A 23652-nucleotide genomic window follows, 5' to 3' on the forward strand; every position below is an offset into this window, starting at 1 on the left:
TTCCAAACATGGCGTTTTGATTAATATTCCCTTTGTGAATATGCATGAAGCAGCAAAACGCACTTGTCTTCATCCATCGCCACCATTTTGTCACTTGCAGTCAACTAAAAATGACACCACAGTGTCCGGCGTGCTCAGGTTACTACCGTCATAGCTCACCTCCAGCTCAGCTTATGGGTTTGGTCATGTGATGGTCGCAAGCTGAGCACGCCAGACACTTTTTAGTTGACTGCAAGTGGCAGTACAAGACAAAAGAATGCAAGAAGTATTACAGTACGTCTGATAATGTGAACGCTCAGCAGGCCAACATCCAAAATACCACAAGTGCACAAATGTGAGACGTTATCGTCCACAGAGCAAAGAACGAAAAGGGGGGAAAAAAGGGGTGGCTGCAAACTCTCCCAAATAAGCCAAAGGCACACTTGAGTGGAACAAAACGCGTTTAATTCTTCATGCAGCCAAAAGGAAATTCATCTCAAAATATTCCAAGAATCAATTATTCAGCCTTGGCTTCATTTGAGGTCAGTGGTTTTTGATTTTTTTTCTTTCTCCAAAGATGATCATTGTCATGGTAACAGCAACACAATAATACAACAACATAGCATGTAGCTGAGTGCCCAAGGTGGACTCGGCCCAGTTGACTCCCCACGTTCAGGTGGAACTTTGCAGGCCACAGCGCCTCCTGAACTCCTGACCTCGCTCGTGCAGCCACTTGTTGGCCACTGAGGAGACAGGCCACAAGTACAATATTTAGAGCATGGATGTGGATAGTGGCACAAAAAAATCCTTTTGTAGGGTTTGTGAATGATTCCAAACGCCCCATTCATCCCTGAACCAAACTGCTTTATCCTCACGAGGGTCGTGGGTGTGCTGGAGCCTATCCCAGCTGACTTTGGGCAGTCGGCGGAGTACACCCTGAACTTCTTGCCGGCCAATTGCAGGGCACACCTTGACAAAATAACCATTCACAAACGCAATCACGCCCAAGGACAATTTAAGAGTGTTCAATTAACCTACCATGCATGTTTTTGGGGATGTGGGAGGAATGAAAAGAAAACAAAAGGAATGGTATTTGGTCTCAGTGGCCCTTGTACATCCAATCTGCTGACCTAGGCCCCCCCTGGCTCCTTATCTAAAGCCAACAACCTCAAACTTGCGTTACCTTGTACTTTCAGAGAGTTTTCAATACGTATAAGTGAGGGGGTAGTACTCATAGTATGACATTCAAGGATTGGAACCGACGTATTTTCCAAACCAAGTATTTCCTTTAAAAAATACAAATAAAGTATACAAGCAAGTATTCGCTTGCCGACATTGACGCTTCACAACGCTCCTGTCTTCGGTAGTTTTCGGAAACACAAAAAAATCCTTTTGTAGGGTTTGTGAATGATTCCAAACGCCCCATTCATCCCTGAACCAAACTGCTTTATCCTCACGAGGGTCGTGGGTGTGCTGGAGCCTATCCCAGCTGACTTTGGGCAGTCGGCGGAGTACACCCTGAACTTCTTGCCGGCCAATTGCAGGGCACACCTTGACAAAATAACCATTCACAAACGCAATCACGCCCAAGGACAATTTAAGAGTGTTCAATTAACCTACCATGCATGTTTTTGGGGATGTGGGAGGAATGAAAAGAAAACAAAAGGAATGGTATTTGGTCTCAGTGGCCCTTGTACATCCAATCTGCTGACCTAGGCCCCCCCTGGCTCCTTATCTAAAGCCAACAACCTCAAACTTGCGTTACCTTGTACTTTCAGAGAGTTTTCAATACGTATAAGTGAGGGGGTAGTACTCATAGTATGACATTCAAGGATTGGAACCGACGTATTTTCCAAACCAAGTATTTCCTTTAAAAAATACAAATAAAGTATACAAGCAAGTATTCGCTTGCCGACATTGACGCTTCACAACGCTCCTGTCTTCGGTAGTTTTCGGAAACACTCGGCAACCATCGGCGCAAACCCGGGATCATATGCTCGTCTTCGGCTTTGAGATCACGTATGATCACGCGAGAACTGAGCCTCGGAGGACTGGTGTGGATTCTGGACCCGTGGTGCAACAACGTGTGTATTTCCAAAACTCTTACCGGTAAATGGACGACTTTTTTTGTGGAGTATGCCAAAAGGTAAATCATCTTTTAACTTGAGAAAACTCCTAGTTTGGTGAGCTCAGGTGTTTGTTTCCTCGTCGCTTCCTGCACGTCGAGCACCAAACAGCAATTGTTTGGCTTGTCTGTGATCAGTAATTTGACTTGATCAATAAAGATTGTCAAAAAGAGCACGAAGCAGCAAGACGGCCACTGCCTTTCACCTCCTTTTTTTCCCGTTCTACTTTTGTTAAACGTTAGGTGTAATTTGTATTTTGATTTTTACATGCTTTTAGGTTTAAGGTTTATTAGTTTTGTATTGTTTTTTGTAATATTCTGTATTTGTCAAGTGCCAAATGAAGAAAAATGGTTTATTTATGTATTTTGGGGCACAAGGTGATGACTGTCTTGTGCAAACTGACCCCACTTGCTCCCCACCAGGACGGGACAGGCGGCGTGTTGGGTCTCGTAGTTTCCCTGTCCATCAGGCAGAAGGTTGTACCAGAACACAGCCGAGCCCTGCACATAGACGACTATGCCATTAAAACCTGGAAAAAGCATTTACACTTCCAGGCACGCACCAAACACTTAATCAGGTACACCCTTGCCTGCACAACCTGATGACGTCCGGCCACGTTGCGTTATTCCCGAGACATGTTTTTGAAATTTGAATATTTTTATGTCCCATAAGCTTAACCAAACCTTTGAAGAGTCCAGTTGACTGTGTACCCAATAAAGTGGCTGCTGTGCGGACCACGTGCGTATGCGAAAACAAAAACAAACCTTGATTGGCCAGGCAATAGCGCCCACGTTGGGGAAGACAGTAGCGCCCCCTGCCTGCACGTCACTTATCTGCAGCACAAAGGTGAAGCCATAAAAAAAAAAAAAAACGTAGCAACGCTTTTTCTTGATGAAAATTGAGATCGAAGGAAGTGTGCTTTACTGACGTAAAGGAGCCAGGTGGCGATTCGGTTTCCCGTGCCCAGATGCGCGTAAGGCTCAACGCTTTCGTTCACTGAAAACTGTGAATAACATACCACTCAAAAACTTGCAGAGATCTTCGATTTATATGATAGATTTAGCTTGTAATTACCCGTTGAAAGTCGACATGAGGTTCGTACTGTCCTCCGACGCCGTAGTTGGCCACCTGCACAAATTTGAGCACTCGCAGTTGAGTTGATTTTTATTGATTTACGTCGAAGGTGAGGAGGTGGATGGGAGGAACTTGTCACCTGCAGGTCCTCTGCGGTGGACATGTCCAAGCCTGTGATCTCTCCGATTCTCCTGACCATCCTGCCGACCCTCTCGTGGTCCCTGTCCTTCAGCCAAGCACTGCGGAGGAAGAGCGCGTGGGTATAAGTCTACACACCCCTGTTCTAGTGGCAGTTTTGTTGTCATTTGAAAACATGAGTGAGACAAGGGATTTGAGTTTTTTTTTTTAAATAATCTCCACAACTCTGTTGGAAACAAACTGAACGGGGAAGGGAAAGAAAACGGAGAATGTGGTTGTACAAGGGTGCACACCCTCTCGCACAACTGCCGGTACTGATTTTCGCCAATCCCGTTTACCCCCCCCCCCCCACCATAACCAACAGCATACACCTTTAATGTTCCTTTAATTTTTTTTATTGTAAAGCATTGAACAATACCTTGAAATGAAACTGTTTGATGATACTTCATCTCTTTTTTTTCTTTTCTTTTTTTTCATCTAAGCCCACACAAGTGCCGCCCCGACTACCCAAGTGTCTGTGCATGTGTCCATTCAGTCATCCTTACTTTTGGGAGACCCTGGTGCGAACCGGGTAAGATTTCTCTGTCTTGCCATCTCTGACTTTGGAGCGCATGAGCTAGCTCAGCCGTCACACGATTGTTCGACAAGAGACACAGAAACACGTCAAGGCACGGCAAGTTTGGCAAAGAGCACAAAGATTCAGGAAGTGTTAACACTGCATAGGAAGCAATTTTGTCTTCCACCTGCAAAGATGTGCATGTCCCACATGTGATCGGGGAGACACTGGATGTTTTTTTTTTTTTTTTATAAAAAGAAACGCATAGCGGGCTTACTCTGGGTTGAGCCAACGCTTTGTAGATTGCCATGTCCTCCTCCGACACAATGTCGTAATAGCGGACGATGCGGGGCTGGTCCCACAGCTCTTCCTCTTTGAAGGGAGCAATCAGGAGGTTGGGATGGCCGTGGTTGTCGTGGTAACGGCAGGAGAGGAGGCTCTGTCTGAGCGGCGTCTGTCACAAAGACAAGCCGAGAGAGTACAGGGCTCCGGCGTCGGGGATTTTGCGGCGTCTTCTCACCATCTCCATGCTGTTGCCACGACACAGCCGCTCGTACACGTTGTTGTAGGGAGCGCGACCCTTCTTGAGCGTCTCCTCGCCCGTCTGCTGTTTCGCCAGGTGTTCCTCAAAGTACTTGAGATTCTGGTTGGCCCGCTCGTTTTCCGGATCTTAAAACCCAACGCGAGCGGATGTTCCGCTTCAGCGGTGCGGAAGTTGAGCGGACGTTTTCCTTTTGGTCGACTCACCGATTTCCAGCAGCCGCTTGGTGGACACCAAGGCGCTTTTCAGATCTCCTTGCTTGTAGAGGACGAAGCTGTGGTAGTCCAGGAGGATGCCGGCGTCCACGTTTTCGGGCGTCTCGCCCTGCTCCAATTGCCGGAGAGCTTGAGCCATCCACAGCTCGGTGTGGTAGAAGTCGTTGTCCCTGTACGCCGCAATGCCCACGTCGTAGCAGTCTTCCACCGTCAGGTTGCTTAGGAGCAGAGAGGTTCCTGTTTTGGGGCCGAGGATTGGACTTAGGACTTCTGGAGTCTGGGTCTATACGTGCTAAGTTGGTCTTGCAGACATACAATACTTTGGCTCCCGCACATTCGCGGCTCGGCATGAGCAAATCGACCCCATTTGCAGTTTCTTTTTTGAGCCAATCCTCCAAATCTTGTGCTCATTACAGCAAAAAAAGTCATTGCTTACTTATATGTCAATGTTTAGAATTGACATATTAAGTAGTTTGAACTAGGTGTCGCCCGCTCACCTGGCAGCTTCCCTTTGGCCATGGTGTCGGTGTCCAGCTGATAGGTGTCCTGCAGCCTCACGAGGGCTTCGGCCACACCCGTCAGGTCGTCGTCGTTGGGAAGGTGCTCGCTCCTGGAGTTGAAGTTGGACACGAAGCCTGAAACGCAAGAGCCGCAGCGTCCAAACCGACTCGTACTTTTCGGAGCGAGCGTTCAAGCTTCGGGACGTTTGTGTGTTTTCACCGTCGGATACGTTGCTGCGCACCAGCCCCTCCAGGTCACGCCACTCTCGGTTCATCCTCTTCAGAAATTTAAAGGCGTTCACGGGGTGGCTCAGGAAGCGTTCGGGATTTTTGATGGCAAACGACGACAGGTTGGCCAGGCTCTCAGACCACCTGAGTACACGCGTACACACCCGCGCGCACACACACGTAATTATCTGGTCAGTGTGACCTCCACCAGATGCGAACGTATTGATGCTGTAGGTGGTCTTGGACCTTTTGACCGTCTCCAGTTTGTTCTCCTCCGCTTGGATGTAATCGTTCAGCGAGGCCAACAGCTGCTGCTCCGTGTACAGCAGCTCCGTCATGCGACCTCGTAGTTTGGTAATATTAGTGAACGGAAAGAAGGACCGGGCCTTGCCGCCAATAGCAAAAATAGAATCGCAAATAGACGCCACGGGAATTACAGTAAGACAGAGACGATCATAAGGCATCAACAGCACAGATAACATGCTGGGGTGACCTACCATCACATTAACAAATACGCGACCAGCACCTTACACAAACGTGTCAGTACAGTATGGAACAAATAGTACCTCATTATTTTTAATAATAGTGATATTATAGAATACTCACCTATGGAAGAGTAGAACTCATCAGCAGCCAATGAGCAACTGATGAGAATCACCAACAAGCAAAAGACCGCCATGTCTAAATGGACAACAATTAGATGATAATGGTAAGTAGTCACTTTTTTAAGTTTTTAATTAATCACTGTTACATTCATACTGACAACAGGCAGAAACGTGCCAAAATAGACCATGGATTATATTCTCATCGTTTAGGACTTGCTTATTTATTTTGTTAACACCCACGAGAACAGCTGAACTTTATTTGGGGTTTATCGAACACAGCTGCATCCAGCGTTAAAAGAGAGATGATCTTAGCTGTTTATTTTTTCTTGCACTTATTGAAAAAAAAAATAATATATATATATATATAGGAGATTTCTTTCAATTTTTAGCTTCATCTTCCTCCCGAAGCAGCACATGCGCAACCCTTTCTCCGCACGTGACGCACACGATGTCGACGTGTTTCCTTTTAAATCGTTCCAATTTGTTCGCTTTGATCGTCAGTCAATAATTTTTCCTATCATTTTACCGCACAAGACAGAGAGCACCTCAATTATTACCACCATTGCACGTTTGTCAAATTCATCACCCAAATGTTATCAATGCTAAGATGAAGACACTAAAGATGAATTAACTGCATGTAGATTTTTTTTTAATAAGCGAGCCATTGGGCACACTTGATTGAGGACCAATTCTTCCACGATCAAAGCCTCGACAAAATTAAAAGAATCGCTTGTCAAATTCATCTGTTTCAATAGGATTAAAAACAAACCCCTTCCCCAATTAAGAAAAACAACCCACAAAGGTGACCAAATTAATTCAGAGAGTAGATTCCGACCTCATTCAACAATTGAAATGAGGTGTCAAATTCGGATTAAGATTGTCGACGAGGTTTGACGCACCTGAAGTGCCGAAGTCAAACCGAGCAGCCCGCCGCCGTTCGGAATCAACCGAAGTCTCTGAAATGTGGCCAATGTGTTGGATTTCCAATTTTGACAGTTGCCGACTTCGAGTCGCTTCTGTGAGTGATCGTTTGTCAGGTGTCGCCCCGTCTTGCTATGAAGTTGCTTTTGTTTTGCTTTGGCTTCATTCGTATTTCCTTTCTGCGCTTTGGTGCCCAGTAACGAGTTTGACTGGAGTTTCCTGTCTGATCAATCACGCCCGAGACATCAAAGTAAACAATGGCCGTGTTGTGCACCTAATCCAAAATCTACCACGACGCCATATTGGATGTGGCAAAAATAAAATCAGATAAAATAAACACACACACTTTGCTGGTCGGATGTGAATCGGTTGATGGAGCTGATTGTCCAGAGCAATTCGAACCCGACTGCTAAGGTTCGCTTTTGAAGTGCCCCTGGGCAAGTCGTTGAACCTCCAACTGCCTCCAGGTCTACATTTTAAATGAAAATCAGTTCAAAAATTGCCTTACGTGGTTAAAGAATGAATAAAAAGTGCTCCGATATATGTCATATCTCCTTTTCTTCTATTGGATTACTCTACACACAATCGTTTGTGAGTTAAACAGATGAAATCATCTATTTCTAGATTCGCATTTGCTCTCTCGACAGTGACGCAAACGTTTCAGTTGTATTTTGTCGTGTGCAATCGTCGCCACTAAGTGTCACAAGTGACACATCGAAAATAATTTTACTTTATGCTTTTGGCAGTATCGTAACCAAATTTTGAAAAACTGCTTGTCCGTCCGTTCGTCAATTGCATTGAATCTCTAAGTTGTTTTTTCCCCCTCTAATGTATCGTAATGTTAATAGTTGTGCACAATGTTACAGTGGCTTATTAATTTTCAGCCAAATGCCTTCGAGGAATACAATATTGGGGTGGTGTAAAAAAAAAAAACAGCTAGTGTTCTATCTATTTGCAAATAAAGGTCAGAGGTCATTTTCCTTCATGACGATGACTGATGACAATCTCTTGATGAGCATGCGAAATCTGGCACGTGTCAGCGTTTTGGGGGGTGTGTGTGGAGGTAGGAGGGGGCTTGTCTTCTTTCTCATCTTGCTCTTCCTTTGCCCTTGCCTTAATGTCCACTCAGGAGCTCAGCATGTGTCTGTGCCTCATCGGCTGTTTTGATGCCAGTGGCGGAGTTAAGTCGAGCCAGCTCAGCGGCGTCGCAACCCTTGGCTGGCCTCCTCAGATACTGGCGACCTTAACCAGGGATGGCTCAAGACGGAGCATTGTGTTGATCATCTTTACAAGGATAATAAACACACTGAGCAGAGGGTACAGGGAGTTGAGGGCGAAAATGTGGACAGACTCCAAAATCAGTTCTGTCAAAACATTTTTGGCCGGGTTATTGTCCATCTGGACTGTGAAGCGCTGACCGTCCAGTCAGTTCTGAAGCATTTCGCTGAAAATGAGCAGATCATCAGGTTGCCGGAAACATTTCAGAATTTATCCTGCATGCATTTCCAGTGGCAGTCATAGGTTCCCCCATGCTTGAGGTGACATAGTAGCTGTTTTTTTTTCTTTTTTTTTAAAATAAAACAACACCACCACCAATCCCAGCCAGATTTAAAAGGCAGTTGCTCAGGACACTAAGCTCCTCCTCCTCTCCCAAGTGAGCAGAAATGAAAGCTGGATGTAATCCCTCCTCCCTCTTGTTCCCCCCCCCCCCTTCTTTCTAATCAGTGTGGAGAGACAGCAGCAGTCCTGCATGAGGATCTTCCACTGACGGCGGCAGCACTTGCAGCATCCACTGGACCAGCAGCGCGCGCGCCCAAGTCCCCATCACCATGGCGGCGGGTGGCAGCTCCCCCACGGCCGCCTTCTTGCTATGCCTGCTGCTGGGCTCAATCTCCCTGCAGCTGGACACCGGAGGCACCGAGGAGGCGGCGGCGCAGAAAGCAGACAATTTGATGCAGGACGAGCGCTGGCGCGACGGCAGCCGCAGGACGGAGACCTGGAAGCCTTTCCGAGACGTGAGTTGTTGTCTTTCCGGCCCTGTGGCAAAAAGCATGCGCGCGTGTTGTCTGACGATCACGTATTATGCGGGCTTTGTGTGTGTGTTTGTGTGTGCGCGCGCGTGTGTGTGTGTGTGACGTGTGTGTGTGTGTGTCTGTGTGTTTTGTGCTGCTGCACTGTGGAGGTGCAAATGTTCCAAGTTTGTGGGTGAAATGGCTGGCAATAGACGAAGCCATCTCCAATGGCACCTGTAGTAAAAAAAAAAAACAACAAAAAAAAAACATAACATTTTGCCGTAGAATTTTTTCCAGGTTTTTCTGAACAATTCAATTTTACCTCTTCAAAAAATGTTCATATATTCTCTGAATAATTATGGATTTGTTTTCCTTCTCCATTCCCACTTACATTGTGAACTTTGACTTTTATTTGAGTTTTTATACTTGTGTAAAATCCTAAAATGTTCGTCGTTGTGTTTCTCTCTCTTCCCACTGCGTGACGTCACCACGACAGGAAGTGGAGGTTTGTTTTGAATTTGCATTGCGCGGCGTGTCATGTGTTGTCCACCTCGTTCTTTTTTTTCCTCTCTTTCCAGGATGACTATGTTCCAAAAGTGGAGGACAGCGCGACCTTGAATGAGAGTAAGTGTTGCTTCAGAACCAGTTTTTTGTTGTCAAGTTTAGTTTGTTTTTTTTTAAGCACCGGTCTCGTTGCTGCGTTTGTAGACACGGACGGCACCAAGGACCCGTGTCGCAATGTCAAGTGCAGCCGCTACAAGTTGTGCGTGGCGCACGCTTCCCAGAGGCCCGTCTGCGTCACTCGCAAGAAGCTCGAGCAAAGGTACACAAGCAAAATATTATTATTATTATTTTTTTTTTTTTAGAGAGATCTTGTCACCTTTGGAAACAAATGGTAAAAGTTGAACCCTTTGGTTGTCATTGTGTAATGTGAAAATGTCAGAAATGTACAAGAAAAGGGTCCGTGTGATGAGGAAAATATAATTTCGCGAGAATTGAGTCAGAATTTTATAAAAATACGATCTGAATGTCACGATATGAACCTCAAGATAATGAGAGAGGTTGTAATTGGATGAGAACCGAGTTATAGTTTTAGCATAGCGAAATTAGAATTTGATGACATTAATGTCAGCGTTTCTAGAAAAAAAAAAAAACAGTGTAAGTTTTTTGAGAGTGAAGTTGAAACATTCTGAGAATCAAATGAAACGCCCAGAATTTTTTTTTTAGTGTTAATGAGGAGAAAAAGAATTGCACAGTCAGTTTTTGAGAAATCGCACAAGAATGACAGCTTCATTTTAACATGGTAAAAGTTGGAGCTGTACAAAATAAAAAGTCATGTAAATATTGTGAGGGGGGAAAAAAAAGAAGACTGTTCCATTTTTATAATAGTCAACAAAAAAACAACAACTCCTTTTTCCCTCAGAATCCAGATGGCGGAGGAGCCGGGGAGGCGCGACGCCAACTGTCCCTCTTGTCCCCCTGCCGCCTCGGCACCCGTGTGCGGTTCCGACGGACACAACTATGCCTCGCAGGTAATCGAACACCCCCCCCCCAAAAAAAGTATGTTATGTTGTAGCCTTCCTCCAAAAAACATTTCTCCTTTTTCAGTGCGGTGGCCTCATGAATATTTCTACTTGTTTTTCAGTGTAAGCTCCAGCAGCAGGCCTGCCTCACGGGCAAAGTTTTGAGCATCATGTGTGCTGGATTTTGTCCCTGCGCCGCCTCCATTCCCTCCGCCAAGGCCGAAGCCAAACCTGGTGAGAATCTTCTTTCCTTCTTGTTTTTTTTGTCTTTTTTTTTTTTTTTTTTTGGCCCACGCACAAGAAAAGCGATCGATAGGCGGCTGTCTGAAGAGATTCAACGCCACCCTTGGGACTCGGTGCTCTTTGAGTCTGCTGCATAATCCGAAATTCATTATTTAGAGTGTATACATCATCCATCACGGCAGGCCAACGCGATCGATCGATGGTGCACTTTGCGGAAACGCCGATGAATCAATTTGAAGGCAGAGGAAAAAAGGAACGCCTTCATTAGTATCTGCAGTTGAAAAGCAAACTTGATTAGATCATTGCCGGTGTGAAAAAGGAAGCAAGCGGACAAAACATTAGGAACAGGCATACAGAATAGAGTTTGGTTTATTTTTTTGGATTTCCCTTTTTTTGGTTTGTTATGTTTTTAAACTTCAGATCAGCGATTCTCTGAGTGTGTTACAAGCATCACCAGTGGCACCCGGACTGTCTCTAGTGGTATCCCAACGAATAAATTCATTACATACAAATATGATTTCCACCAATTCAAAAGTAGTGCAATCAAACAGAGGAGAATGTAGCGACATCCGGTTTAGTGAGCTTTTTTTTTCCATCCAAAAAAATAAAAAATATTTGTAATACTTTTCAAACTTTTTTGGGGTGGGGGGACACAACCATTTTTTTTTTTTTTTTTTTTTTTTTAAATAACCAGTATCACCGGTTATTCAAGATTTTTTTGGGTGGGGGGGGAGTTTAAGAGAATGACCCATTTTTCCTTTTTTAAATGCAAGCAGTTTTCCAAATTTCAATCTAAATTTGAGTGATGTTTTTAGTTGTTTTTCTGAGGTGTTTGTTCTCCATTCCGTCTCCTTTTCAGAGAGCTGCACAGGCGAGGCCCTGGCCAACTTGGGAAAGCGTCTCGGGGATTGGTTCCAGTTGCTGCACGGAAACGCCAAACACAACAAGTCGGCCAAGCCGGCGGCCGCCACTGCCTCAGGTTTGCTTTTACATGCCTGCATGCCAGGATTCCCAAAGGAGACAAAAATATCCTCAAGGTGGCAAAAATGCTCTGTTGGCAAAACTCATTCACTGCCACCCCCCAGTCAAAATTGATCTTTGACGTCTTTCACCGTCAATGACAGTGAAGGAGTGAAGTGAACAAAAAACAGCTCGCCCGTTTGCGGTTTGCAGCGCTGGAAAGGAGCTTGCTGGCCAGCTGCAAAGACTCCATGTTGTGGATGTTCCTGAAACTGGACGCTGACGGCGACTTGCACCTGCGGGCTGGCGAGCTGGCCGCCGTCAACCTGGACAAGTACGAGCCTTGCGTCAGGCCGTTCTTCAATTCCTGCGACAGCATCAAGGACGGCAAAGTCTCCGTGGCCGAGTGGTGCCTCTGCTTCTGGAGGGAAAGTGAGTCACGTGCTGCTTGACCCCAAAACATGACCTGCTCGTAGTGCATAGCTGAAAATTGTTTTGCCTTCTTGCGGTAGAGCCGCCGTGCCTGGCTGAGCTGGAGAAGATCCAAGCGCACCACATGGCCAAAAACAAGCCGAGTAAACACATTTTGACCTTTAATTCTGCTTGTTTCTTCTTATGTGTTATTTTCCTATTTGTGTCTTATTTTAATTTGGGCCTTTTATGTTTTGATGTATTTTTACTCTTACGTGTGCGTGTGTGCATGTACAATAGTACGCACGTACGTACCCACCTGTGACGAGGATGGCCACTACAGGAAGTGGCAGTGCGAGCAAAGTGGCGGCGAGTGTTGGTGTGTGGACCAACAGGGCGGCAGCGAGGTAGCCGGCACCAGAATGCGGGGCAACCCCGAATGCGGTAAAGACAACCGCAATAAATGCACAGAAAAAGAAACACCTGCATGAATAAGTGTATACATTTTGGTCGAGCATCAAATATTCAATTTCCTTGTGCTTTCCAGATGAAGCGTTGGGATACTCCGGCCATTTCGGGAGCGGGGTGGGCTGGGAGGATGAAGAAGAGAAGGAGGTGGAGGAGGAGGAAGAGGAAGAGGAGGAGGAAGAGGAGGAGACTGATGATGGAGGCTACATCTGGTAGCAGCTGCCGCGGGGAGTCCAAACGGAGAGCCCCGTTCAGGGACAGCAAAGATGTCAGCAAAGGGGTCTGGATCAGGAGAGATTCCCCATGAGGAGGTGACAAGCATTCTATTTTTTTTTATTTTTTGTCTTGGGTATTGCTAATCGCCTCATTCTGTATTCTGGACGTATAATATGAACGGAGCAAAGTGTTAACAACACAGGCAACTGTTAACAACATTGAAGAGTTAAATAAATGTGAAATATCCGGATGGAAAAGATTGCCAATCTATGTTAGCTCAGCATAAAGACCCAAACACAAATTTCTTTTGACGCGAAGCGTTAGCGTATTTATTTCCCGCATCACCGAGTCCGTTTTTAAATTAAAAAAAAAAAACATTTTGAATGGAAGCGTTAGAGCATCACACGGGACCTTTGAAGTGTCGCTCATTTGCATACACGCCGTCCGTCCGCTGTACAAACATTTACACGCCTCGTCCATCCATTCAGATGCATTTGAGGTAGACGCTAAAGTCTGACTTTGTAGCCACACAATCATTTATTAGTAGCAAAAAAAAAAAACAGCTACGTTTATTGATCAAGAATTGCACACGGAATGTGATTTAGTGTCATTTTATTTTTTTTTGTTGTTGACAAGCATGAAATGTCCACAAAATGTAAAGTGATGTCCCTTCCACGCCATCCTTACTTATCGTAGTAGAACCATTTGTCGACTGAAACAAATAAATGAAAAAAGTAAAAACCAGAGCACAGTATTGTGTCAGAAATCAACAGCACAAAGTGGACATTTTTACTTGATACACACCAGAAGTGGGAATGGGTTCCGCAGCTCCAAAAGGACCAGCCTGCAAACGGTTCATAAGCACGTATGAGGAAACGTACGAAAATGTCATGCGACTATTTGTATCTATCAATTGCGAATTATGTTGTCAGTAGTTGAGATGAAAGGAAATGTATATATGCGTATCAAAAAAATATTGACACTTTGGTCAGAATTTTCACTGAGCATTTTTGGGGAGCGCGCCCCTCGGCCCACCTTCGAAAATTCTCATTCATATCCAACTTACTGAATCAACCACGGCGGCGGCATCTTCGGCAGAGCAACAAAATGGACTCTCAGAGACGCTTGTGTTCATGCTGATCAAAAAAAAAAAAAAAACTGTATTCAATATTAGTCATATGATACGGCAACCCCCTGCATAATGTGTAGTTCAACATTCACAAATTTGCCTATTTGTAGTTTTTGTTAGTGCTTTTCTGCGCAGAGATGTCTCCATGCCAGATGTGAGTGGGCCACATTTATGTAAAGTTACGCTTTTGGTGGTGGCGAACAGAGTCAACTGTGTTCGCGCCCACAACGGCGCAAACATGCCTTTTAAAAAAAAAAATACTTCAGCTTGCGCGCCTCTTGCAGTGCGTGGCGGTTCGAACAGGTAGCAAGCTATGAATAGCCAAAAGAACAAATACTTGTAGATTTCCGCAGTCACGTGTTGAATTGGTAGCCCCCCCCAAAAAAAGACAATAACTGTCATTAAACATCGCCGGCATCGATAGGTGGCCAAAGGTTGTGATTATTTGGATTAAAAATACACCATTTTCAGATCTGTTAGGTAAAAACAGATAATTTCCCATGGCAGATCTGCCATTGGCCCGCCGGTTTGGGCAATATTATTTGGCGTTGAAGCGCTGCGTGGAGCTCACCAGTTTAACTCGCCGGCGTCAGTCTTCTGAGCGATGAGGGCTTTCCAGAACTGGTGGGTGCTCTTCACCGTCTCGATGGCAAAGTCCTACCATACACGACAGACAATAAGTGCCAGGAGGTAGGAGCGCCTTCACTTGAAAGCGCAGCAATTTACAAGTTTTACCCTGCCCTTGAAGTGTCCGCTAAAGGCAAATTGATTTTCGGCTTTCCCGTCGGGGACTTTATATCGCTTGAACCAGTCCAGCGTGGCCTCCAGGTAGCCCGGCTTGAGTCGTGCCACGTCGTCGATGTCTGTGGGGGACAAAACGCAATCGTCGCGATCTGCTGCGCGCTGCTTCACCAAACGCTCGCCCGTACCGTTAAAGAATGCGGCCTCCGGGTCATCCGCGTTGATGACGACGACCTTCCAGTCGGTTTCGCCCTCGTCGATGAGCGCCAGCGTGCCCAGGACCTTCACTCTGATCACTTCCCCTGCGGCGCACACCTGACGGAGGGAGCACTTGTATTGCAACTGCAAGATCAAGCCCACCTAACCAACGTTTACACACCCACTGTAAGACCTGACGTGAAGTAATTTAGGCGTTTTATACCTTGTCCCCAATGTCGCAAATGTCAATGGGGTCATTGTCCCCGCAGCAACTCGTGTCGCTGTCTTGGTGGTGAGGGTCCTCCCATGTCTGTGCCAAAACGAGACACACGATCGTTAGCACTCCCCGAAGTGAAAATGTCCGAATTAGAAAAACCCTCAAAACATTGACGCACACGTTGGACTTTTTCACCTCGGGGTGAACTCACTTTTGTTGCAATTTGATTCATGGCTGCGTGTTGAGTTACGTTGAGAAATGCGATACAAGCTGTCCAGTGACAACTTGACACTGTTGCCCGAGTTTCTTCACTGTCGTACCACGAGAAGATGCCGTCCAAGATTTTGGGAACATACCTGCGGGATGGCTCCGTAATTCCAGATGTAGCCTTTGTGCGGGAACACGTTTGCCACGTAGCGAAGCTTCCCGTTCTTGACGTCCTGTTTCAGAGGATTGAGAGCGTCTTTGGTGGCTATCTGGGAAAAACAAACAAACAAACAACAATGTCATTTATGAGGAGTATGGCGTTAACATGACATAAGATCAACAATCATGGCCAGTACCTCCATCTTTGCGTTGGTCCACCTGGGAACCTCCACCACGGCGTGAAATATGTTCTGCCGGATGAATATGATCAATGAAAGAATGACATTTCGAATCTTATTTTTGTGACCGGTGTAAATCCGATCGCGGCGGGATCTCGCCGGTGAGCGCAGCCTGGCTGATCTGCGGGTGGGCGGGCTGCGCCGCTGTGGGAGTGTTTACAGCCGACCTCAATAGTCACCAATCAAAGCGGGTCCTCCTCGCATTCCCGCTAATTCTCGACAGGCACATCAAGATCAAATTCAACAAAACTTCTTAGACCGGCAATCTCCTTTGCTCCAGGAATTGGATGTGGTCTGAGCGGGTGCAAATTCCCAGACAGGGATCATATCGAGACCAAGTCAGTAGCAGTATCAAATCGATACGACCATGATGAGATTGGTACCATAGTTTGTTTCCCTCTTACTACAGATTCTGTCAATGAAAATAGAGCCCATGTGATATTTTCTTTGCCATCAAATGTCTTCATGGCACAAATTTGACGTGAGCTGGGGTCAAGGGTTAAAGAAAATAAAAAGAGGACACTCACCTGGGCTTCATCTGCAAAGACGGGGATGTCGTGGAAGGGAGATATGTATTGGCCCTCTGCGTTCTCTGTGCAAAGTAGATGTTATTTTTTTCCCCCCCCCCAAGTGACAAGAAGAGCAGCAAAACGCGCCGGTTGACGAAAAGGCTTACTAAAAAAGAGCCTGTAGCCAACCGTGTTGGGTTGCCCTCTCGCCTCGGTGCTGAAGCTCATGGCGATGACCTCCCTTTTCCCGTTTTGTTTCCTCGTCCGTGGAGCGGAGACGCTCGAGGCGGCGCGCCGCGCTTAAGCCGAGCGTCAACGGGCAACGGGCCGACCGACCACGTGACGGCAAGCGTTCAAAGAAATGCCGCAGAAAGACGCACGCTTCACTTCCACAGAGGCAATGCTGTGAGCCGGAGAGCAACTTTTCAGGCCTTAGCGCGCTTGGCAGTTTTTAGATGTTATTGACGCGCCGCGAAGCTCTTGAGACGCCCCTTTCAGACAAAAACAGATGGTGCTCACTTTGCTTGCTTCCAATGCACGCGTGAGCTGTAAACCAATTAACAAGCCGGATTAGCTGTCTTCTTCCCTTCTCGGGGGTTTTGCTGCAAGCGTTTGATAACGTATTTACAGGCTTGATTTGTTTTCGTTTGCGGGCTGTGCGGCGATTGCACGTTGCAGAATTCCATGGATGTGATTGAGGTAGAGATGATTGTTACCCATACACGTGTTCGGTTTTTCCACAAATAATTACAATTTTTAAAAATCTGCAATTCTATTTCTCAAATATGACGAATGCCAAAGCACAACTCTTTTAAATTCACAAACCTTGTTCACGCATTTCCATCAGCCACCTTGAGAGTCCAAACCAGTTCAAAACGTAACTAATAACAACATGACAAGGGGAAATCGGAGGAAGAGAAATACCTTTATAAAACCAAAAATAATAAATTAGGGATTAAAAATATCCCACCCAAGTTTTGGTTTTCTTAATTCAGAGTTCATCCGACTCTGGATGCAATCTTCAAGTACAAAGGCCCCTCATTTCCAAGCACACAAAAGGATCAAAGGATTTTTTTTTTTAAGGCAAGTGACATGCAGTGCGCACATGACTATGTTGCTCACGACTCCTTTTGGGATAAAATGTCAAATTTGAGCAGCGACGTGAGAGCAGCTTGAGTGTTTACATCCAGAGGGTTGGACAGCACGTTGAGCCACTTGAGTGCCGGCATGGCCGACAACTTGTCCACTGGCATTTCTGCGAGATCAAACGACAACATAAACAGGTTGTTCCAAGGAGAGCATGTTGCGTAATCGTGAGGAACTTGATTGCTGTGAAGAAAACGACTTATATAAAACCAAAAAATGGATCAAAACACTTGGATCGGACATCAGCTTTCTCAATTTAAAAAAAAAAAAGAAAGGAGATCCGCTCCAGCTGCCCCCTAAAAAAAGACACTTTTGTGTGTTGTTATAAGGAAACTCTCACTCTAGAATGTTTTACTGTTTAAAAACATTTAAAAAAATATGATATGATGACAAACGAATGAGTTATTTGTCATTATTCTTCACAGAGGATAAAGAATGTATGCCTGTGAGTATTGTTCGTGTCTGTCCACAACACTGATGCTATTTGCTAGCCTGGCTATGCCAATGCACGTTATGTATTAAGATTAAGCTAGCGCACGTAAAGCCAAAGTTATGTGGTTGTTTAAACTAGCCAAGGTGTAATGAATTGCCCATTACCGGTGATGTTGTTCCCTTCTAGGTTGATCCGCTCCAACGTGGCAATTTGCGTGAGCTTCTCAGGGAACTCCGAGAACTTGTTATTGGCCAAGTTGATGCTGGTCAAGTGCCTCATTTCCTCCAACGAGTCAGGCAGTTTGCTGAGAACATTTCCGTGCAAGTCCAGTTCTGAAAATATATATATTTTTTCCTTCTTTTAAATGCGTCAATCAAGGGAGCTACTGCTCGGTGACATTTGACTGTAAATTGGGCACCTCTCAGTTGAGTGAAAGTGGAAAAGAACTTGCTGCTAATGGCCTTCATCTCATTATCCGCCAGGGTGATGACCCGGATGTTCTCCGACACGCTGCTGAGAACCTTGAAAACGCCTTCTGGGAATGAGATGAGCTTGCAGTTGGACAGGTCTGCAGGGAGAGCAAAAAAAAATCAAGCGCATAAGTTCAAATGGGGGTTCCGAGAGGAAAAGAAACGCATCCTCTGCTGCCCCTTCCAGGTTTAAATACAAATGGCACCCAGCACAGAATACAAAAATGGAGTACTGTACCTTCAATTAGGAGTTAAATTCGTTCTTTTGCAACCCAAAGCAACAAAAAAAGCCTCCACTTACCCAGGTGATCTTTTCCTTCCTCGACGGTTGCGTTGACCCGCCTAGCCACGTTAACCACCGCCTCCGCCATTTTGTGATGTGCCTATGGCAGATCACATTCCATTTAATTATACGTCACAGAAATTTTCATTTTTCATACCCTTACAAATGAAGTATATGGGTATATGTGTCCTGAATGAAATTCCGTAATTTGGAACAAGTTTTCTGAAGATTCGAATTACAATGATTAAATACATATGATTTTTATTGGATTGTATACTATTCCATTCCCATGCAACCCAACACAAATTAGCGTTTTAACAGTTCCTCCTTTGTTGTTATTCCTTTACAAACGGTAAAGCTGTGTTAACTGTTTACCCTGAATCTCGCAAGTGAGTAGGCCACGGCGGAAGTGCATTTTCCTAATGGCCGACAGGGGGAGCCACCATTGATGGAGTTAAAAATGGATCTACTGTGTGCCAACGGCCGAACGAGTTGTCGTCATAAATGTCACGACTAAATGTGTACCTCCCACTAAACATGCATTATCGTTTCACGTAAAACACACACAGAGACAATCCTGGGGGGTTTTAATCAGAATAAACTCGTACTCTCATAGACTAACTACAATGACACGTGATTTTGTGTGGCACTTGCTGCACATCACTGAGGAAATTAGTTTTAACAGTCGCATTAGATGGCGCTCATTTAAATCCATGATGAGCTACATAGAGGAAGTATGTTACGAGTATTTCACGAACATTTGTAGTTAAAAGGAGGAGAGATTAACGTACCCTGACAATCCTGTTCCGGAAGTTAGTCGGTAGCTAATGATACCTCCCTTGACAAATTTGACGTGTGGTATTTTTAGCTCAGTCGAAAGGCCAAATCAACCGAATTGTCACCGGATCGCGAGAAAAGATGTCTAATAACGTAATAGAGCATACTCGCGCGATAGTGTGTGTTTAATTTGGAAGCTAGGATACTACATTTAAAAACAACAATAAAAAAGCCGGCTATGGTGTCGGCATGTGGTAAACAGCTTCGTAAGCGTCAAAATTGCGCAGAATAATCGCAGCCCGACCAACAAAACGATTTCATGATTTTTCGTTTGTTTTTCTACAAAGACCTCAACACGAGCAACATCTTTTAAAATCTAACAACCAAAAAAATAATTGTGATACATTTTGAGTATTTCTGCTACAGTCGTCATCTCTTGAGTGTCAAAACTCCACAATGTAATGAATGATATTATATGGTTACAGAACTTCAATTCGCATACTTTTGTTCTCGCAAAGGAATTTAAACTTAATTGTAAATTTCCCACTTACCGTAATTGTATTTCCTACTTGAGTTAAATTCATCCTACCTGTCAGTGCTGGTCCACTTCTCTATATTACCTTAAGCCTACTTACTTCAGCTCTGACCCTATGGTACATTTGTGGTTAGTCAGTGAAATGTATTCACCAGGCACTCTGGTCAATAGTTCTGTGTTGTCTCAACCTTACAGCATTTGCTAGATTTCCCTCCACCCCAATGCATTTGTTTTGAAGCCGCACGAGTCATTGTGCCTAGCCTGAACACTCACGAGAAAAGTTGACCTTTTTCTCTCCTTTGTGTTGTGACCTTTCCGTAGTGATGTCGCAACACGTCAGACTGAGCAAAAGCTCCACCATTGTCATCAACAAAATGAAGGTTAACGGGACAGAATCTTTGCAAAAAATAAACATAAATATGGCCATTTTTAATATCCACAATAAATATACATTAATTTACAGACCATCATACAGTGCATGGTGAAAGAAAAAGAGCTCCCCCATTTCCGGTATTAAGTGTGTTGTTTTGTTTGTTTTCAAGTCTGTTTCAGATCTGCTCACTGGCAGCCACACTCGTCCACCATCATGTCCTCATGATGCCGAAGGAGCATCTCGCCGTTCTCGTAGTAGAGCATACTTAGGGGGCTCATCTTGGTGGGGGCGCAGCATGGCGAGGCCACTCGGTTGGGGTGGTAATGTGTGAGTAAGCTCTGTGCAGGGAAAGAGAGAGAGAGGACACGAGGCAGGCAGGCATCAGTGATGGGATTATGCAGTTAAATTGTTTCAGCCACCATGTTATGGGGGCTTGACCGATTAATCGGTTGGTCGATATTAGCCCATTTCAGAATAATTACAAAAGAGTCTATTGGAAACATCAAGGGACCCCAAAATAAATTATTGTATTCATGACATTTTTTTAATTAATAGACTGGTTAATCAGTTTTCTGGAGGTTTTTTTTTTTCCTACATCAAATATCAGAATCGGCCTCCAAAAATTCATATCAGTTTCACCGTAGAAAGAGAGGAAGGAAAGAAGCGAGGTATGAAGGATGGTAGTACAGACTTAAGAACAGAAGGAAATAAGGAGATACGGGTTGTTTCTCGCTTACCTGCATGTAAGCGTGATTGGTTGGGTTGAGGTGGACCCCCAAGGGTCCTGGGCAGGATCCCTCACAGCGATAAGCGTTGTATCTTTTGGGGAAGATGATCCAGGACCCCCAGCCGATGAGATTAAAATCCACGTGCAGGTCCACTCTGCGGCACAGGGACTCATTCGCTCTCCACTCTGAGGCACCGCTTGCCTGTTCCCTGTGACCCCGCTTGCTCCTGCGCCTCTTGCCGCCCCATCGCACAGGCCGCCTGGTCTCAGCCGGGCTCAAGAACTTGGAGCGCTCGGCCGTATGGAGCAAGCTGGCCTTGGCTTTAGGGTTCCGGTCGGAGCCGGTGTGCGAAAAAATCACCAGCAAGGCTCGGTCGGCCGGCGGGCCAAGCTCGGGGAGTGCCGCCTCGGCCTTCCTCCTCGCCTGTTTGCGCCGGACCCTGAGCGAAGATTTCTGCCGCAGCCAGGCGAGGAGCGGACTCGTCATGTTGAACACCCTCCAGCTGCGGGAGGAAGAGACCAAGGAGGACGGGCCCAGGAGAACCACCGGCTGCGGCGCTTCGCGACAGATGTCCGACGCCCGGTGGCACTCGGGGCCGTGGTGGTACACGGCCACCGACGTGTTGGGGGCGCTTGGCGGAAGTCGGATTCTCAACTCGGCCGCCTGGATCTGCTTGTCCGACAGCAGGGCGTGGAGGTCGAACGTGGCTGCCCAGAACCCGTGTCTGTGTGCCAACCCTGGTGGACAACCAGACACAAAACAACAAGTCAGGAGCGAGTCTTGTGTTTGTCCGGAGAAAAGAAAGAAGAGAGACGGGAACGAAGGGAAAAAAGGTTGGTATGCTCAGACCAAAGCCATGTATCGTATAAGAATATTGTTTTCGTCCCATCTTGGTGTCAAGGAACTTTGTTGACAGGAGGGGAAGGAGTTTCATAAAAAAAGGACACTAAAGTAAATATCATGATTTTGTTGCAATGCACCAGAGGGATCCGGGATCTGAAAGGCCAGATTACGGCAGCCAATTTCGCATTCATTGCAGACAGGAAAATAAATAATGTTCTTTCTGAGGTTTGTATGAATTTATGAAAGTGTCACAATAGTTGCATCTCTTCACCGCAAGAAATAAATTTGATAAAATAACTACCTCCCCAAATATATTGCATATGTGTTTGAAATTCAACACATCAATAGAATATTTAATCAAATTAAATACAATATTAACTGTAATCAAACATGAATGAAAATAATAAACAAGACAAATAAAGACAGAAAAGTACAAGTAGAAGCCATTAGTGGAACTAAATCTGGGATGCGATGGGGGGGGGCGGTAATGTTTTTCAGGTGAGGTTCAAATTAATCTAAAGGATGAAAGAGTATCTTCAAGATGTGAGTTTTGTGCATCACATGATCATCTTAATCCACTCACATCAAGCAGCCTCGAAACTGGCTAAAGCTGCAAGCCAGCCAGCTGGCCATTATTTATTTTCCATCTCGGCGAGTTGGGCTTTGTGCATTTCCTCCTCAGCCACACAAATAGGTACAAACACTTGACACCTAACAGCGAAATGGGAGCCACTGCCTCGTTAACAAATCCCCCTGCGCCTCTAATCTAATCAGGGCCAAGTGTGAAAAGGCAGGGGGAAAAAAAGAACTAAGGACACTTGTGTAGTAGAGATTTGAGCAGGAGGGGGCGCGTCTGGCGAGATGCTCAATCAACAAGACCTATTTAAGCAAAAAAAAAAAAAAACGGAGAGAGAGAGCGAGAGAGAGAGAGAGAGAGGTTTGCTTTGAGAATTAGACTGGCTGATCCTCACCCCGAGTGGGATGTGGATTGCAGCCCCTCTGCTTGTCTGGCATCCCCCCCCCCCAACACAACGCCCTCCCCTTTGCAGGAATGTCATGAAAAATGTTTGAGAGCAACATACCTTTGGCCATCAAACTCCTGACTGTGTCCGCTCGCCTCTCGGCATCTTGCTCCGCCGCATCCGACGCGTTGGCCTTGAAGTTGCGATACAGGTGGACCATGTAGGTGGGCAGGATGTGCCCGCTTCCTCCAGCTCCGGCTCCTCCGGCGGCAGTTCCGGGCTCCCGCACGCCGTGCGGCCGAGCGGCATCGCGGGCGTGCTGCAGTTGGACTGCGCGGCTTGGCTGGTGCTGCTGGTGGAGAAGGAGCAGGAGGAGGAGGACCGGCAACAGCGGGGAGGCTCGCAATGAGCGCATGTTGGCCCACGAGAGCAATAACAACGATTTTGGCCCACATCTCCAGGGGTGTCTTATATACCCTCAGCCGCCCCCCTCCGGTGCATCACGGACCCCCTGCTCACCCCCCTCCTTTCATGTTCCACAAGTAGCTGAGAACATTAAAGGAAGTTGACATGCGTCCTCAAGACGTGTTACCTGACAGCTCATCAGCCATTCAGCTGCTAATGAGGGCGCCTGGGTGAGATGGGGTGCGTGTTTACAAGCAGGTCACCCGCCCCCTCTACGGACCCCACCACCGCCCGACCTTGCACTCGGTTTTGCCATTAGAGCGAAGGAGGAGTGGCCAAAGTTTTGCGCTCAGTATAATTACGGGTTTCCACTCGCATAGCGCTTTTCTACCTTATCTACGCAAAAGCGTTTCAAAACTGTTTATCCATTCACCTACTGATGGATGACACTGCACCAGGATCAACCGGGGTTCAGTATTTTGCACAAGGACACTTTGACCTCGTCACAATAACCGTGGATCGGCCTCTTCTTAATCAGATCAAATAATGCATAATAGAATCAATCAAGTCAAGTCAACTTTA

General features: G+C 45.9%; 5 protein-coding genes across 15 annotated transcripts; 1 reads left to right on the top strand and 4 right to left on the bottom strand.

The window, feature by feature from the left end:
• Nucleotides 1-93: 93 nt before the first annotated feature.
• Nucleotides 94-7067, bottom strand: LOC109518594 (prolyl 4-hydroxylase subunit alpha-1-like). 2 transcript variants are annotated; one of them, XR_002168782.1, is made up of 16 exons: nt 6862-7067; nt 5964-6038; nt 5604-5700; nt 5350-5501; nt 5127-5264; nt 4621-4866; nt 4394-4542; nt 4151-4327; nt 3863-3933; nt 3319-3418; nt 3180-3233; nt 3034-3108; nt 2870-2938; nt 2509-2605; nt 577-722; nt 94-104 (listed from the first exon to the last, which is right to left on the bottom strand). XR_002168782.1 is itself a non-coding variant. In XM_019874581.1 (15 exons), exons 2-15 carry the CDS (start codon nt 6034-6036, stop codon nt 652-654), a joined length of 1569 nt encoding a protein of 522 aa, XP_019730140.1. In that variant the 5' UTR covers nt 6037-6038; nt 6862-7067; the 3' UTR covers nt 423-651. The 2 variants fall into 2 exon arrangements, 1 of the variants encoding a protein (XP_019730140.1); XM_019874581.1 differs by lacking the exon at nt 94-104 and having other exon boundaries at nt 423-722.
• Nucleotides 3335-13434, top strand: LOC109518600 (testican-2-like). 3 transcript variants are annotated; one of them, XM_019874591.1, is made up of 12 exons: nt 3335-3435; nt 8609-8898; nt 9392-9400; nt 9474-9519; nt 9604-9718; nt 10319-10427; nt 10541-10652; nt 11521-11640; nt 11835-12053; nt 12134-12196; nt 12333-12476; nt 12580-13434. In XM_019874591.1, exons 2-12 carry the CDS (start codon nt 8713-8715, stop codon nt 12714-12716), a joined length of 1260 nt encoding a protein of 419 aa, XP_019730150.1. In that variant the 5' UTR covers nt 3335-3435; nt 8609-8712; the 3' UTR covers nt 12717-13434. The 3 variants fall into 3 exon arrangements, with proteins under 3 accessions (XP_019730150.1, XP_019730151.1, XP_019730152.1); XM_019874592.1 differs by lacking the exon at nt 9392-9400; XM_019874593.1 differs by lacking the exon at nt 9392-9400 and having other exon boundaries at nt 9492-9519.
• On the bottom strand, nt 13312-16816 carry ppa1a (inorganic pyrophosphatase 1a). 6 transcript variants are annotated; one of them, XM_019874623.1, is made up of 12 exons: nt 16468-16567; nt 16283-16389; nt 16134-16198; nt 15565-15618; nt 15358-15477; nt 15008-15094; nt 14775-14901; nt 14581-14708; nt 14417-14502; nt 13783-13852; nt 13521-13560; nt 13312-13428 (listed from the first exon to the last, which is right to left on the bottom strand). In XM_019874623.1, the coding sequence occupies exons 2-12, from the start codon at nt 16341-16343 to the stop codon at nt 13400-13402; spliced, it is 867 nt and encodes a 288-aa protein (XP_019730182.1). In that variant the 5' UTR covers nt 16344-16389; nt 16468-16567; the 3' UTR covers nt 13312-13399. The 6 variants fall into 6 exon arrangements, 5 of the variants coding, with proteins under 5 accessions (XP_019730182.1, XP_019730180.1, XP_019730179.1 ...); XM_019874621.1 differs by having other exon boundaries at nt 13521-13569; XR_002168783.1 differs by having other exon boundaries at nt 13404-13428; nt 13521-13600; nt 13740-13852.
• Nucleotides 16817-17028: 212 nt separating this feature from the next.
• On the bottom strand, nt 17029-19974 carry lrrc20 (leucine rich repeat containing 20). Of its 3 annotated transcripts, none has more exons than XM_019874633.1 (5): nt 19776-19974; nt 18466-18547; nt 18113-18262; nt 17859-18026; nt 17029-17370 (listed from the first exon to the last, which is right to left on the bottom strand). In XM_019874633.1, exons 1-5 carry the CDS (start codon nt 19806-19808, stop codon nt 17234-17236), a joined length of 570 nt encoding a protein of 189 aa, XP_019730192.1. In that variant the 5' UTR covers nt 19809-19974; the 3' UTR covers nt 17029-17233. The 3 variants fall into 3 exon arrangements, with proteins under 3 accessions (XP_019730192.1, XP_019730196.1, XP_019730193.1); XM_019874637.1 differs by having other exon boundaries at nt 19814-19973; XM_019874634.1 differs by lacking the exon at nt 19776-19974 and adding an exon at nt 19239-19629.
• A 213-nt stretch (nt 19975-20187) lies between these two features.
• ndr2 (nodal-related 2) lies at nt 20188-23416 on the bottom strand. The gene is made up of 3 exons (XM_019874601.1): nt 22786-23416; nt 20870-21597; nt 20188-20470 (listed from the first exon to the last, which is right to left on the bottom strand). Exons 1-3 carry the CDS (start codon nt 23078-23080, stop codon nt 20318-20320), a joined length of 1176 nt encoding a protein of 391 aa, XP_019730160.1. The 5' UTR covers nt 23081-23416; the 3' UTR covers nt 20188-20317.
• Nucleotides 23417-23652: the final 236 nt, after the last annotated feature.

The sequence above is a fragment of the Hippocampus comes genome, unplaced genomic scaffold, assembly GCF_001891065.2.
Source record: "Hippocampus comes isolate QL1 unplaced genomic scaffold, H_comes_QL1_v1.1 scaffold279, whole genome shotgun sequence".
Taxonomy (NCBI): Eukaryota; Metazoa; Chordata; class Actinopteri; order Syngnathiformes; family Syngnathidae; genus Hippocampus; species Hippocampus comes.